Source organism: Lineus longissimus, chromosome 3, assembly GCF_910592395.1.
Source record: "Lineus longissimus chromosome 3, tnLinLong1.2, whole genome shotgun sequence".
Taxonomy (NCBI): domain Eukaryota; kingdom Metazoa; phylum Nemertea; class Pilidiophora; order Heteronemertea; family Lineidae; genus Lineus; species Lineus longissimus.
Genome location: NC_088310.1, coordinates 3,604,581 through 3,617,576, shown reverse-complemented (window position 1 = coordinate 3,617,576; position 12,996 = coordinate 3,604,581). Strand labels below are relative to the sequence as shown.

At 39.8% G+C, this 12,996-nt stretch overlaps 3 protein-coding genes across 5 annotated transcripts; 2 read left to right on the top strand and 1 right to left on the bottom strand.

Moving 5' to 3' along the window:
• Window positions 1-127: 127 nt before the first annotated feature.
• On the bottom strand, window positions 128-2,390 carry LOC135484753 (palmitoyltransferase ZDHHC22-like). The gene has a single exon (XM_064766425.1). The coding sequence runs from the start codon at window positions 2,236-2,238 to the stop codon at window positions 1,267-1,269; it is 972 nt and encodes a 323-aa protein (XP_064622495.1). The 5' UTR covers window positions 2,239-2,390; the 3' UTR covers window positions 128-1,266.
• A 144-nt stretch (window positions 2,391-2,534) lies between these two features.
• LOC135484955 (protein ARV1-like) lies at window positions 2,535-5,308 on the top strand. Of its 3 annotated transcripts, none has more exons than XM_064766670.1 (7): window positions 2,535-2,631; window positions 2,990-3,087; window positions 3,412-3,531; window positions 3,706-3,856; window positions 4,095-4,167; window positions 4,356-4,504; window positions 4,844-5,308. In XM_064766670.1, the coding sequence occupies exons 2-7, from the start codon at window positions 2,998-3,000 to the stop codon at window positions 5,041-5,043; spliced, it is 783 nt and encodes a 260-aa protein (XP_064622740.1). In that variant the 5' UTR covers window positions 2,535-2,631; window positions 2,990-2,997; the 3' UTR covers window positions 5,044-5,308. The 3 variants fall into 3 exon arrangements, with proteins under 3 accessions (XP_064622740.1, XP_064622739.1, XP_064622738.1); XM_064766669.1 differs by having other exon boundaries at window positions 2,535-2,669; XM_064766668.1 differs by having other exon boundaries at window positions 2,535-2,712.
• A 158-nt stretch (window positions 5,309-5,466) lies between these two features.
• LOC135485408 (GTP-binding protein 2-like) lies at window positions 5,467-12,403 on the top strand. Its single transcript, XM_064767404.1, has 10 exons — window positions 5,467-5,946; window positions 6,285-6,496; window positions 6,743-6,854; window positions 7,160-7,357; window positions 7,572-7,746; window positions 8,012-8,228; window positions 8,512-8,647; window positions 8,891-9,121; window positions 9,254-9,415; window positions 9,658-12,403. The coding sequence occupies exons 1-10, from the start codon at window positions 5,875-5,877 to the stop codon at window positions 9,820-9,822; spliced, it is 1,680 nt and encodes a 559-aa protein (XP_064623474.1). The 5' UTR covers window positions 5,467-5,874; the 3' UTR covers window positions 9,823-12,403.
• The last annotated feature ends 593 nt before the right edge of the window (window positions 12,404-12,996 follow it).

Genomic DNA, 12,996 nt, shown 5'->3' with positions numbered 1-12,996 from the left:
TGACTGAAGGAGATAATTCCAAGTTAACACTGGCGTTAGTGACAATATTTTTTCAGGGACAGGATTTGTCAGAATGAATGTTGTCCTAGTGGATGAGTTCTGCTGTACAATGTAAATGTTCGGGTTGCATGGTCCTCCCTCCACTGACGCCTTTGTGAGGACACCCACCAAGAACACCGATATTGCTTCGTTCGATTTGATTTTGTCTCTTTAATCAAGACGCCTCTCAAATCAGGAAAACATCTTTCCCTCGAAGCCGTGTCCTCATTAGAGAAGCACACTTCACCCTAAAACAAACAATGGCTTTTCAATTATAAAAATGTTCTATCTTTATTATCTAATACATGCTAAATGATATATATCGATGGATAAAAGTATTTTTACATGTAGATGTGAGCAATACAATGATATGTTTGAAGACTGGAGATAAACAAGTACTTGGTGGTTGAAGTGCAATATCAGAAATATTTGTGGTCTTCCGAAGATTCAGGTGACATAGTTTTCGAGTGCCAGTATAAATTGTGCCATAACATACACCTTGATCTTACATGTAATATCTAAATTGTCTAATGATGTGCAAAGATATGTCTTTTGCCAATATTGGCACTAAAAATTCTAAAAATCTGAGACTGAACTATGATAAAATGGATGTATCCTAAGGATGACTAGAGCTGAAACATCTTAAAATAGATAAAAACCGTATTTCTTGCTGGTGATTCTCAAAATACTCGATATCATCATTAAAAAAATGAGCAAATAGTAATGATCAAAGTTATATTTTTAGGTACTGTAAGGACTAGGCTAGTCAAAACATGTTTACAATTTACAACCAGTTTCAAACAAATGTGTTGTAACTGGTTGCTGAGCAACAGATATTGCTGGTACCTGGAAGGAGATTTTGGTAAAACTCCCACTTCCAGCATGTTTAATGATACAAGCCAAAACGCATTTTAGAAATGGGACTAATTAAGAGGATTAATGATAATCATTTTTTTCAAGGCTTAGCTTTGTAAATATGTTGTTTTGGAGAAACAGACCCGCTAATCATTATCAGAGTGGATACTATACAAACTGCTTTTCAGGCAAAATAACAGAAATGATGACCATGATTATGGCAGTGATTGGACTTGGCATCTCATATACTGTTCTATGCAACATTACTTTATTTTGAGAGAAAATAGCTATTTTTCAGGAATATTCGTTTTATAGTGCCAAGCCAATAAACAAGGACTAAACAATGTCATTTGATTGTTCATAGAGGGCGTCCTACCATCGCTTTGTGGCTTTGGCCAATTCCCAGTGAATTCCATCTCCAGGCTGCTTAACTGGAAGCGGAATTATGAAACTGAGAAGCCAGAATGGTCCAAATACGGCACGCAATCTTGCAAAAAGGCTTCCACATTTGTACTTCCTTATGAGTTTCCAGGCTTCATACGAGGTCTGTCCACTCACGACCACAGCCATTTCCCAAAGAAAGAATCCAGTACCACAAACGCAACAGAACAAAGTGAGGTAGAGAAGTATGATAAGTAACATGTTCAGGAGCGATATCTTTCCAAGGAAGAACATGACAATCTGGACCAACGGAATGTAGGCGACAATGTCACTGCTTAGGAATGGCACAAACTTGTCCAAGTATGCCCCAAGCCAGTACAAGCAGCATGCTGTTCCAATGGCAACGTAGAAGACATGTACAATGAAGTATCTCTGGTTGAAGTGTCCGATGCAGGAGTTCGTGAAGAAGCAATGATGATCTCGTTTCATTATGCAGCACTGGCAAACTTTACAATGGTGTGATCTCGGTGGGGCATCCTGCTGACAATGGAGACAGTAGGACCAGTCGTCTGTCCGAGTCATCAGCGCTCCTTGGTTTGGTGGATGAAGGATTGCATTGTTATTTGACATTGTAGAAGATGAACCATTTTCTTGACGGTCACCCGTGTAAACCGATGGTTTCATCCGGGCTGCCAAAACCCAATTAACGGCAATCTCCGCAAAGAGAAATAGAATAAATCCCGACATGTTTACGTGGTCCTCCGGATACAGTTCAGGGAATATGATAAATATTGAGATGAGTACCAAACCGACGGTCTGGCACCAGAGAAATGTGGCTCCGATTGTCCCAGCTGTCTCAAGGCGTGGTCCTTCAAAAATCTTCCCTCTCGTGTCATAATGAGCTTTTAATTTATCCTTTAAAGAAGGACTCAAGTCCCTGTTTCTCAGTCCTCCTGTCTCCATTTTGGTCCTTACACGAATGGACTAATGCCAATCGATTGAGCTAAAGGTATGCTATACCGGGGCAAGTTCAATCGCGTAAGCGGGGTTTATTTGACCCATTCATTGTTACTATTGAAAGGAATCAATGGAATCAGCTGTTGCCTTGGAGCATTGTAAACAAAACTATTCGGTGCTGCCATCTTTGAACCACTGTTGAAACCAGAGAAGGCACCTGCAGTCTCGTCCCTTATAATCGCGGGGACGAGTATCAATTAGGTTATCACGTCATGGATCTTGCCGGCGGTCCGTTCGCAATCTTGACACTAGAGGCGCTAATTTCGTTTTTTGATGACGATTTTGAGATAAAACTCTAAATTATCTGTATTTCTAAATAAAGAAAACCGATTTACTAGTGTCAAGTTCATGAAGAATAGTTTATGGTTTATAGAAATGTGGGTTTTATGAACATTAGGGTGTCTGTTCTTGCAATAAATGGTGATAAATTGAAAGATTTTATCTTTGATTACGTAAATAATTAAATCAATAAATGCGCATGCTCTGTAGCAGACGAATTTTAATGTTGCTGTTCTTGGACAAGACACTTGTCCTTCATTACCAATCCTTGCTGGAGCCTGAATACCGAAGACTGAGTCGTTGATCCCAATTCATACCTAACTGTAGTGGCATGCAAAAATGGTCATGCCATCTTCGAGGAGGAGTACTGCCTCTCCCTGACGTATAACCTCACCTTTTGATTTGCTTTGTGTTTCAGACTCCGAGATGCAGAAATATACCTGCATAGAGTGTGGTAAAGGAGCGGATGAACTGTATAAAGATTTCTCAAGAGGCATCATAAAGATATCACACTGTGTAGGTAACTTACAGCTTCCACTGCCAAAAAGATGTTCATTCCACTCCTGGCTACACTCCCGATACAGTGGACCAGTCTCGTCCTACTCCTATTGCCCGAGACAATCAGGATGACGAAATGGACTGCATAGGAGTCAACTCCTGGCTCCACTCGTCACTGAAAGTGACTATTACCAGCTCACCCCGACTCTTTAAATGTAGCAACAGATGGCATAGCAACATCTAGCGCAGCTCTGGCAGAATCATAATATTCGAAGTGACTTTCTTACCTTAGGATCAGATGGCTGGCATTCACTCATAAATTTTATTGCTCTCTCCTTCTAGGTTCACTGTGGCAAGGTGGTGGACAAGTATGTCGAGTTTGACAATGTGGTGATATTTCTGGATGCTATTCTCCACAAGACACAGGCTTACAGACATATACTGTTCAATGTCGAAATACAAGTGAGTAATTGTTTCAGTTGAAAAAAACTTGACGATGTCCTTGTTGCCATTTCCCTCAAGTCTGAACTTTGTCTTTGTAGAATAAATGAACATTTTCAGGCTTTTGATGTAGTTTAGCTACCGATCAAGTCTGTCTCCTTCTCCTTATTCAGTCAGATGTGTTACTTATTTCAGTCCCACTGGAAACTGGCGGTTTTCTTCCTCTTCTGTGATGCATACACCAAGTGGGCAAAACACAAAGATCATGTCAACCATGAAAACAACATCATCTTTTATGCTGCTCTGGAGTTATCATTCTATCACATGTTTTTGGCATCAATTTTCGGTAAGACTTTTTAAAAACCCTACTGCTAGTCACTCCGTACAGAAGTGTTCCTACTATTATTGTATCATATGGGGAGACTGCATAGTATTGCCAAAGACAACTAGTATTTTCCCATTTCCTTGATATTTTAAAGCGGGGAGTTACCAAACAGGAATATGATTTTAAAAGTCAGAAGTATTTTTTGTCTCAAACACAATGAATAGTCAGAATGATGAAAGTCACATCCTCACAATTTCAGAGCTGGCGACCTTCCTTGTGAGCTTATCATTGTTGTTGTTTGCAATGAACACCTGTTTCAAGATGTGTAGCCAGTAAGTATTGTACAACACTTGTTGATGTAATAATCTGTGTGTAGAATTCCACATGCTTGTTGATCCAAAAACATTCATAAGAGAAATTAACTTGACGTCCTCATTGACGCTCAGCTCTCATTCTCAACTCAATATTTTTAAATCACCAGAGCAAAAACATGTTATAACATGTTATTTCAAAATTTCAGGATAATGCCCGTCTTAAAGGGTGTCCTACTTTCAAACATGGGGAAATTGTTTGTCGTGCCTGCCATCATATGGGGACAGAGTAACAGCTTATACTATTTGGTGCTTACAAGGATTTTCATCTTCACTTCAAATTCTCAGGCACTTCGAGGTAAGGATTGACAGGTTTTATTAGAAGGTATTAATAGATCACCGGGTTTGTTTTCATATGAAATCATTTATCTCCGAGTGAAGTTTAGATTTATTAGATTCATGATAGATTCATTTGCAGTTTCCCGTACCATACACGCAGCAGAATTGACAGACAAGTGTCAAGAAATAGCCCACTACGCTAATGAAGAAGTCAGTCAGTACCTAGCTTCGTCAAGGCAATTTTACCATAGAACATCTCCATTAAAGACACGCTTGGGACTGACGAATGATGTCCTTAATAGAGAGGACATCCTCCTTTCATCTCACTACAGTAAAGTAAATATCTTCTCCCTTGCAGTTTTGTGCCAGATAGGTCATCTTCCAGCCCTCTTGATAGCAGCTTTCATCAATGTAGCCCAGCTGTTAGTTGCCTGGCAGGCAGAGATTTTCATCACGAATACTTGGAGTGGATCGGTCTTGTTGTTACAAAGAGGTTCAATATTGCCGACGCCTGTGATCATGGACACTGCCCAAAATACAACAATTTTAAACCAGTAATCTGATTCTGAAATGGAGTTCTTTTCATTTGTTGGACAAGAGAAGTGATTGCTGCATATTTGAATTTGATGCTGAGGTCACTGCCAGAGCTCATGACTGTGTCTTTGCTATGATTGAGTTGGTCACTTAGTCAACACTGATTACTAATTCTCTATGAATTGTTGTATTGAACCTCTAATACTTCAGTGAAGTGTTACTACAAGGCATCTTACTGTACTTTGTCTTTTCATGAAAGTGCCATTTCAATAAAATGTTTTTATTTCTAGACTGTCTCATATTTTTCTCACAGTGCAAGTGCCCGACTATGATTGATTCACATGACAGCATTGGTCCATCCATGTGTCTCTCTGTACAGGCTTTTGGGATAAGTTCTCTCACTCATTTACTGGGGGCGCTGATCTCGAGAGAACCAAATCAATCCTCCATGACTTGGTCTCTGCACAGGTTGTGACTTTGTCCTTGTCCTTGACTGGTTCATCTGCTTGACTGAGGTTATGGCAACTATGCTGAGGACACCTGACTGAAAATGTCTCTACTGGTTGATTGATTTAGGGTTATTATTTGAATTGATGGGGATTCCAATCCTGGTGAAAAGATGCAAAAGACATGATTGTGACAGGGGACCAGCTGAGGAATGCCGATTAAATTATAATGCTGAGGAATTCCGAATGCCTGCCAACTTTCAACATCCGGGCACTTGCCTGATGCAAGATGGCGGGTCAGTTCTGAAATTTTCCGGAAAAGCAGACAGAATTTCACAATCATGTCATTTGTGTCATTATAATTCACTCGATCGACATGTTAATACGTTAAAATTGAAGCTCAGACAACATGGATCCGCTTTTGAGTCTGTTTGGTCCCGTCACCGATGAAACAGAGATGCCAGAAACACTTCCACCAGAGGTAGGCCTAAACAAACCAAAAATGTTGACAGATTTTCTTTTCATATGACATGTCATCCCACTCATGATGCAGGTGAAATTGTTTTTTGTGTGGTGGCCCGGATGCTGGTGGTCAGTCCAACAGTTGATAGTCTCATTAGCTTATCAGAAATGGAACGAACGAACGTCACTTTCAATGGATTGAACTAATCGCTGTCGATCACATCCACATCATGTTCACTTACACTAGTAGGCCTAGTCTACAGCAGAGCCTGCAACTTGAGTAAGACATCGCCATAGGCCTACCCTAAATCATGCATAATAATCAGGTGCTCAATGCTTTTTGTTTTGTATTGTCAGGTTGAAGAAGGCAATGTGGAGTACAAGCTAAAACTTGTCAACCCCTCCCAGACTCGGTTTGAGCACCTTGTGACACAGATGAAATGGCGCCTCCAGGAAGGTCAGGGTGAGGCGATCTATGAGATAGGAGTGGAGGACAGTGGTGTTCTTGCTGGGCTAACTGATCAGGAACTTGATGCTTCACTAAACACACTAGACAGGATGGCCAAAAAGTAAGTGTAACATTGCTGAGAATCTCTCTGTACAGAGAGATTATAGCAAGTTCTTCCGATCGACAGGTTTCACATCCTGTGCTACGAGTACAAATGACAAGCTACATTGTACGAACTATGATGACCTACTTACCGGTAGTTGTACAAGGAATCAGGAAAATTTTGCTTCATATTCATGTAGATTTTATGAGTTATCTCATCAGACTGTGGAAGGAATAACTGAACAATGTTCTTTAAAAATTTTAGCCTTGGTGCATCCATCACCATACTGAGGCAACGTCAGATTGAAAGTGATGAGGCTGAGGAGAGGCGTCGTGCAGCTGAGGTCTTAGTCCGACGGGTTCCTGATGACCAACATGTAAGTTTAGGAATTATCGACCAGCGATTTTCAACCAAGATTCAGCAGGCCGGGGTTTGAAAATAGGTTCAAATATTTTTTTTTTTTTGGCAAAATCATCAAAAATCAGAGTGCCATTTTTTCGTGAAATGAAGTATAGTATCTTGGAGCACTTGAATTTCCTCACTTTTTTTACTAAATACCTTTTAAACTTCTTGTATACAGGCGATGTTTCCCTTTCAAGAACAACTGAGATTGAGATAGAATCCAGCAGATTTTAACATCCTGAAGAACAGCTTTAATTTTTGCTATTGGTTTGATTTCAGTTTATTGACCTGAGGATGGCAGTGTTGGGGAATATGGACACCGGGAAGAGTACCTTATTAGGGGTATTAACCCAGGGAGAACTTGACAATGGACGAGGACGAGCCCGGTTAAACTTGTTCCGCCATCTCCATGAGATTCAGTCGGGTCGCACATCTAGCATCAGCCATGAGATTATGGGGTTCAATAGCTCAGGAGAGGTAAATGTTCACTTTGACTTGATATTTTTCAAGCTACTGTAACTGGGGGGAATAATTGCTTCTTGAAACTTTTTTGTGGCTGTCCACGTAGAATACAAATGGAGTTATGTGTAGGAATTACCGTAAAAGCTTCGATTCTATGGTTCCTGTCCTTCTTGCATTAAACCAACAGAATCAAATTCTAAAACTATTGGGTCTCATTGTTTTCTTCCAGGTTGTGAACTACAGCACATGCGGTGACGCAGAAGAGATTTGTGAGCAGTCTACCAAACTGATTACATTGATTGATCTGGCAGGCCATCAGAAATATCTCAGGACGACGATATTTGGCCTGACTGGGTATCTGCCGCACTTTGCAATGTTGGTTGTCAGTGCCACGACCGGGGTTGGTGAGTATGCTTGCTAAAAACGAATTTGACTGAGCCAGGTCAGCATGTGTTTCAATGACCTTTAGGTCTGCTTTGTACATGTGTACATGGTGGCTCACCACCAGATGTACATCTCTGTAGTTATTACATCTAAATCTAAAAGTCATTTAGTCATTTTACTACTATAACGGATCAGTATTGGACCTAAATACCAGTCATGATGCCATGTACTGGCAAAGAGTTATTATATTTCATCAACTCTGATCTGTGATTTCATTCATTTCAGTTGGTACAACAAAAGAACATCTCGGTTTCGCCATCGCACTGGGCATGCCTGTGTTTGTCCTCATCAGCAAGATTGATATCTGTCGGAAAAGCATAGTCAACCGGACAATAGAACAGCTGGAAAGAATACTCAAGTCACCCGGGTGTAAGAAGGTGCCAATGTTAGTCAAGACAGACGACGATGCTATCACGGCAGCTTCAACATTTAACTCAAAGCAGTAAGTGTCCTTGTTGCATCCATATCCTGTCACTTTTAGTTAAGTTGTTTGATTCAGAACATAAACATGTTGTTTCCTAAATCTTACAACCACCATATAGGGTTCAAGCTAGACTTTCTTGATATAATCTCAGGAGTCCTGTAACAGATCTTTGAGTTCATGATTACAAACTTGAGAGTCCTTGGCCTGGTTTCATGCTTCAAGTCATTTCCATAAAAAGTTACCTTACTTGTAACCAGCTCTTAAATGCCTCTCAAACAGCTTTGACATCATATTTTTGCAGGATCGCGCCCATCTTCATGATCTCGTCAGTTTCCGGTGAAAATTTAGATCTTTTGAAGACATTTTTGAACATTCTCCCACCGCTGCAGTGTCCTAAGGAAAGGGAGCAATCTTTACAGGACCATGCTGAGATGCAGGTAGGGCATAGATTATTTGGGCTTTCTTTAACAACAATGTTGCTATAGGTTTTCTCAATACGTATAAAAATGATAAATCTCTATTCCCAAACTAAACTCTGGCTGTGGATCAAACCTAATGAAAAAAAAGACACTTCAAAACTTGTTGTACATGTATGATTCAGAATTGATTGAGAAGAGTGTGAATAGAATTAGAATTTAAACACTTTTCAAAAATGTTATTAACTGAACTTTTCTCTTCAGGTTGATGTTGTTTACACCGTACCAGACGTTGGTGCTGTAGTTGGAGGTAACATGTGCCGCGGCGTCATCAGAGAGAACGACAAGATGCTGATTGGACCCACCGAAGACGGCAGTTTCCATCCTATTGTTGCACACAGTATACACCGGAATAAGCTGCCGTGTCGAGTTGTGCAGGCTGGTCAGGCTTGTTCTTTGGGTCTTCAGAGGTTGGAGCAGAGGCTGCCACGAAAGGTAAGGTTGATCTCAATGTAGCCTAATGCCAAAAGTGACGTTTGGTAAGATCCAGTACTGGTTTCCTCAGTAGTCACTAAATCTGGTCTCTCTTCATATGAACAAGTTCAGCTATCATCTCTTCATTTTCAGGGCATGGTGATAGTGTCCCCGAGCCTTAACCCACAGGCTTGTATGAGCTTTGAAGCAGATATCTTCCTCTTATTCCATGCAAAGTGTATTTCTAAAGGATTCCAGTCAACAGTTCACATCGGCAATGTGCGACAAACAGCCACCATAGAGGCTATGGATAAGGTAGGCCAGCTTCATTATCAAATGTTGCAACGAAATTCACCCATTTCGAACACTGGCTATTGGTCACTCTCATTTACTATTCACTGCAGTTTCAATTCGATCTTGAATGTCAAATTTTGATGATTCGTGATCATAACATCACGGTTGAATGGCCATAACTACTTCTGACGGCCATTAGCAACAAGATATTTTCCCTTTTGTATATAATAGATTGTCATTAAATATTCTCCGTCTTATTCCAGCCGAACATTCACACCAATCAAAAGGCACATGTGGTGTTCCATTTCATCAAACAGCCTGAGTTTATCCGAGTTGGTGCTAGACTTCTTTTCCGTGAGGGCCGAACCAAAGGCATGGGGGAGGTTACCAAGATTCTACCATTTGAGAAACAAGAATGTAGCCGGTAGATCCGATAAACAAAATGACCTCGAAAAGGCATTTGGATCAAGATTTTGACTTTTACATCTATTAGTCAATAGCTGTACTATTTGTGTGTAGTTATCTTTATATTCGTGTTTCTAAGACCAACGTTAGAAAATGCTAACCCAAATACATGGTTGTTTTTCTATTGGTAACCTGTTAAACCCATAGTCCTAACTGTAAGGTGTTTTTTTATGCATTTAACCTATGTGAGAAGCAATAGATTTAAATCGTTATGAAGGATAAAAATTACAGTTTTTAAAAGTCAAGAGAACTTTATTGTGTAAAATAATCTGTGTTCACGTGTGGGTCTGTCAGATTTAAGAAATTGTTTTGCAGAATAAACAGCATAATATTTTGGTCATTGTCCAAAAATATTCTTACTATCTTAAGTCGGGGAGGAAATGATTAAAATAGCTCTTGGTACCAAGATTGTCTGTTTTTTCTTGTGATTTCAAAATTTTGTTCATGCTTGCTTCATTCACATGAGTTTCTATATTCATAAGTCAGAACATAGGTGCTTCTGCTCTTTAGAGCGCCAATGGTGTTCTTCAGGAGTGACTCTGCTAGAATCTTCATTATCTTACTATGGTAGTTTTGCTGTGACTGTAATCACGGGCTCTCAAAGAATTACTAACTTTGTTGTTTTAGCTTAATAGTATTTGTTAAGTCTTCCGTTGATCTTGTTGCGGTAATATGTTGTGGAGTCACGTCAATATGCTTTCTCATATACATGTATTCTGGACACATTTCATTACCTATTGATCATGCACAATAATGATTGTCCTTAAATGTTCAGGCACAATAACTACATGTATGAAAATTCTTGCACAGTCCCAGTTTTTGGACAAATACTTCATGTTTTAATTTGCATGTTTGAGTGATTAAAAACATCAATCTCAGTTCATGCATCAGAACCACCAGACTTTTTTTTTAGCAAAGTGAGAACCACATTATTCTTATGAATCACTTATGTCTATTTGTTTATGATTACATGTATGATATGCAATATATTTTTATGGCTTTTACGTCTAGTAATTTGAAAGTTGGTTTGGGTAAAGCTAATATATGGACACTTAAAGGGGAAGGGGATGATTGTTAATATCATTGATGTGTCAATGTGTTATATAATGTAATTGTGAAAATAAGAAATACAGGAAGGTTTGGTGACTTTGATTGGGATTAGCACTACTGGTCTTCAAATTGCTGGTCTGCTGCTCTCCCGATTGAGCTATCCAAGTTTGCTGATTATTCCTGTGAACCTGCATATGTCTTCATAGATGTACAGTACATGTACCTGTATGAGTTGTTGTGATTTGTCTAATCTGTCCGATATGTGTGTGCCTGTGATAGGTGAGCTGGCTTTACACCCTTCCAATAGGATGGTGAAATCTCTGCATTAGCATTAGCATTTATTTGGCATCTGAGAGGTGCAGATTTTGATCCGAGATTGGCGAGAAAACTGATATTTTTCTTGTTGACGTCATAAAGTCGAGCCATTATTTGTTGTTTCTTGGCCTACCAGACAAAAGAGACGGTTGCATTGCATTTCTGACTCTGGCAATGCGATACGAGACCAAAATGCCACCTCATTTATCAGATTGAAACCTGAACCTCTCTATTCAGAAGTAAGACCTGGAGATACATGTACACTGCTCAACATGTTTCATTACGTTCGCAGTTCCTTTCATTCTTTGCCATTGAATTGAGTTGTAAATAATATGTACAAATGTAATTAGTGTGGATACTTAGATGTAGCTTCGTAGTAAGTATGGCTTAAGCATTTTGTTGTTTCTTCAATCTTTAAGCATTCTGGAGAGCTATTGGGTAAATCTGCAAAGCGATTGAACCTTTGTTATCCAGTGAGATGAATACTTGGCAACTAAGGCACTGGTATTAGTTTATGTCCTCCCTGAAACGTATTGTAAGTGTCAATCATTGACATCAAGTTTATTGCTGGTCTGTTATTTTTATAGTAGTGACTATTTTGTGAACTAGTATTATGATGAAACTTGGGTAACTTTCAAAAGTATGAAGTTTCAATTTGGTGTTAAGTATAAATAGGTCGCCCTGAATTCTGAGCTTGATATGTTGGCAATGTAGATACTTGTACAGACCACAGCACCTGTTGTCTGATCCTGCTGCTATGGTGTTTGATCGGCCGAGCAGTAGGTGCAGGAACCAGTCAACAGCACCTAAAGCATTGTGCACAATTGAAGGGATCACTGCAAGAACCCAGTAACAAACGTTTCAGTCTTTTTGAATGTGGTACCACTGCCGGTAATACAATGATGTATACTCAATTTCAATGAATAGAGAGCACTATGACGAAGAAAATGATACCAATTCAGTAACTTCATTCCACCAAAAAGTTTGGTTACTGAGTTTTTGTAGTGATCCCTTTAGTTGTTGGATTGTATTTCTATATAGGACCTCTAGTATTCTGTTTTAGGAGGGTCATTTTAATAAGCAATGCATCTAGGTTTTAATCCCATAATGGCGTAGCTATAACTAACCTTGAACCTTATTGGTGTTGATTTATTTGCAAATACATATTTATGAAAATGATATGACCGTTATTACACTTTCTTTTACCTGTCAAAAGCTTTTGAGACTATCTAAGATTATATCCTCTTGAAACATACATCTCCATCAGTTTTTGAGACTGTCTATATACTCAAGAAGAAGTTGAGATACACCAAAGACATCCGTCTCAAACATTAAAGACTGTCTTCTCCAGAAGAAGATCAAATCTGTGAGACACATCCGTCTCCAACAGTGTTTGAGACTGTCTCCTCCAAACGACTTTAAGATCCACCTGAGACATTCGTCTCCAACAGCTTTTGAAACTGTCTTCACCAAAATAAGATGAGATCAACCTGACACATTCGTCTCCAACACTGCAACCTACAGCATTCGAAACTGTCTTTGAGGTGGATGCCTCCAGAAGGATCCCCCTTTGGAGGAGACTGTCCCCAATCAGCCCGAGCTGGATGTCTCCAGTAGGGTCACATCTTCGAAGGAGACTGTCCCCAACCAGCCCGAGGTGGCTGTCTCCAGTAGGATCTCATCTTCTGAGGAGACTGTCCCTAACCAGCTCGAGGTTGATGTCTCCAGTAGGATCTCATCTTGAGAGGAGACTGTCCCCAACCAGTCCGTGG

Excerpts from the sequence above, each read along its gene's own strand:
- LOC135484955 (XM_064766668.1), top strand. The coding sequence starts at position 2,655 with ATGGTTTATAGAAATGTGGGTTTTATGAACATTAGGGTGTCTGTTCTT. Across the intron at positions 3,088-3,411 it reads TCATAAAGATATCACACTGT|GTTCACTGTGGCAAGGTGGT; the intron begins GTAGGTAACTTA and ends CTCTCCTTCTAG. Across the intron at positions 4,168-4,355 it reads TGTTTCAAGATGTGTAGCCA|GATAATGCCCGTCTTAAAGG; the intron begins GTAAGTATTGTA and ends TCAAAATTTCAG.
- LOC135484753 (XM_064766425.1), bottom strand. The coding sequence starts at position 2,238 with ATGGAGACAGGAGGACTGAGAAACAGGGACTTGAGTCCTTCTTTAAAG.
- LOC135485408 (XM_064767404.1), top strand. The coding sequence starts at position 5,875 with ATGGATCCGCTTTTGAGTCTGTTTGGTCCCGTCACCGATGAAACAGAG. Across the intron at positions 8,229-8,511 it reads TCAACATTTAACTCAAAGCA|GATCGCGCCCATCTTCATGA; the intron begins GTAAGTGTCCTT and ends ATATTTTTGCAG. Across the intron at positions 8,648-8,890 it reads AGGACCATGCTGAGATGCAG|GTTGATGTTGTTTACACCGT; the intron begins GTAGGGCATAGA and ends TTTTCTCTTCAG.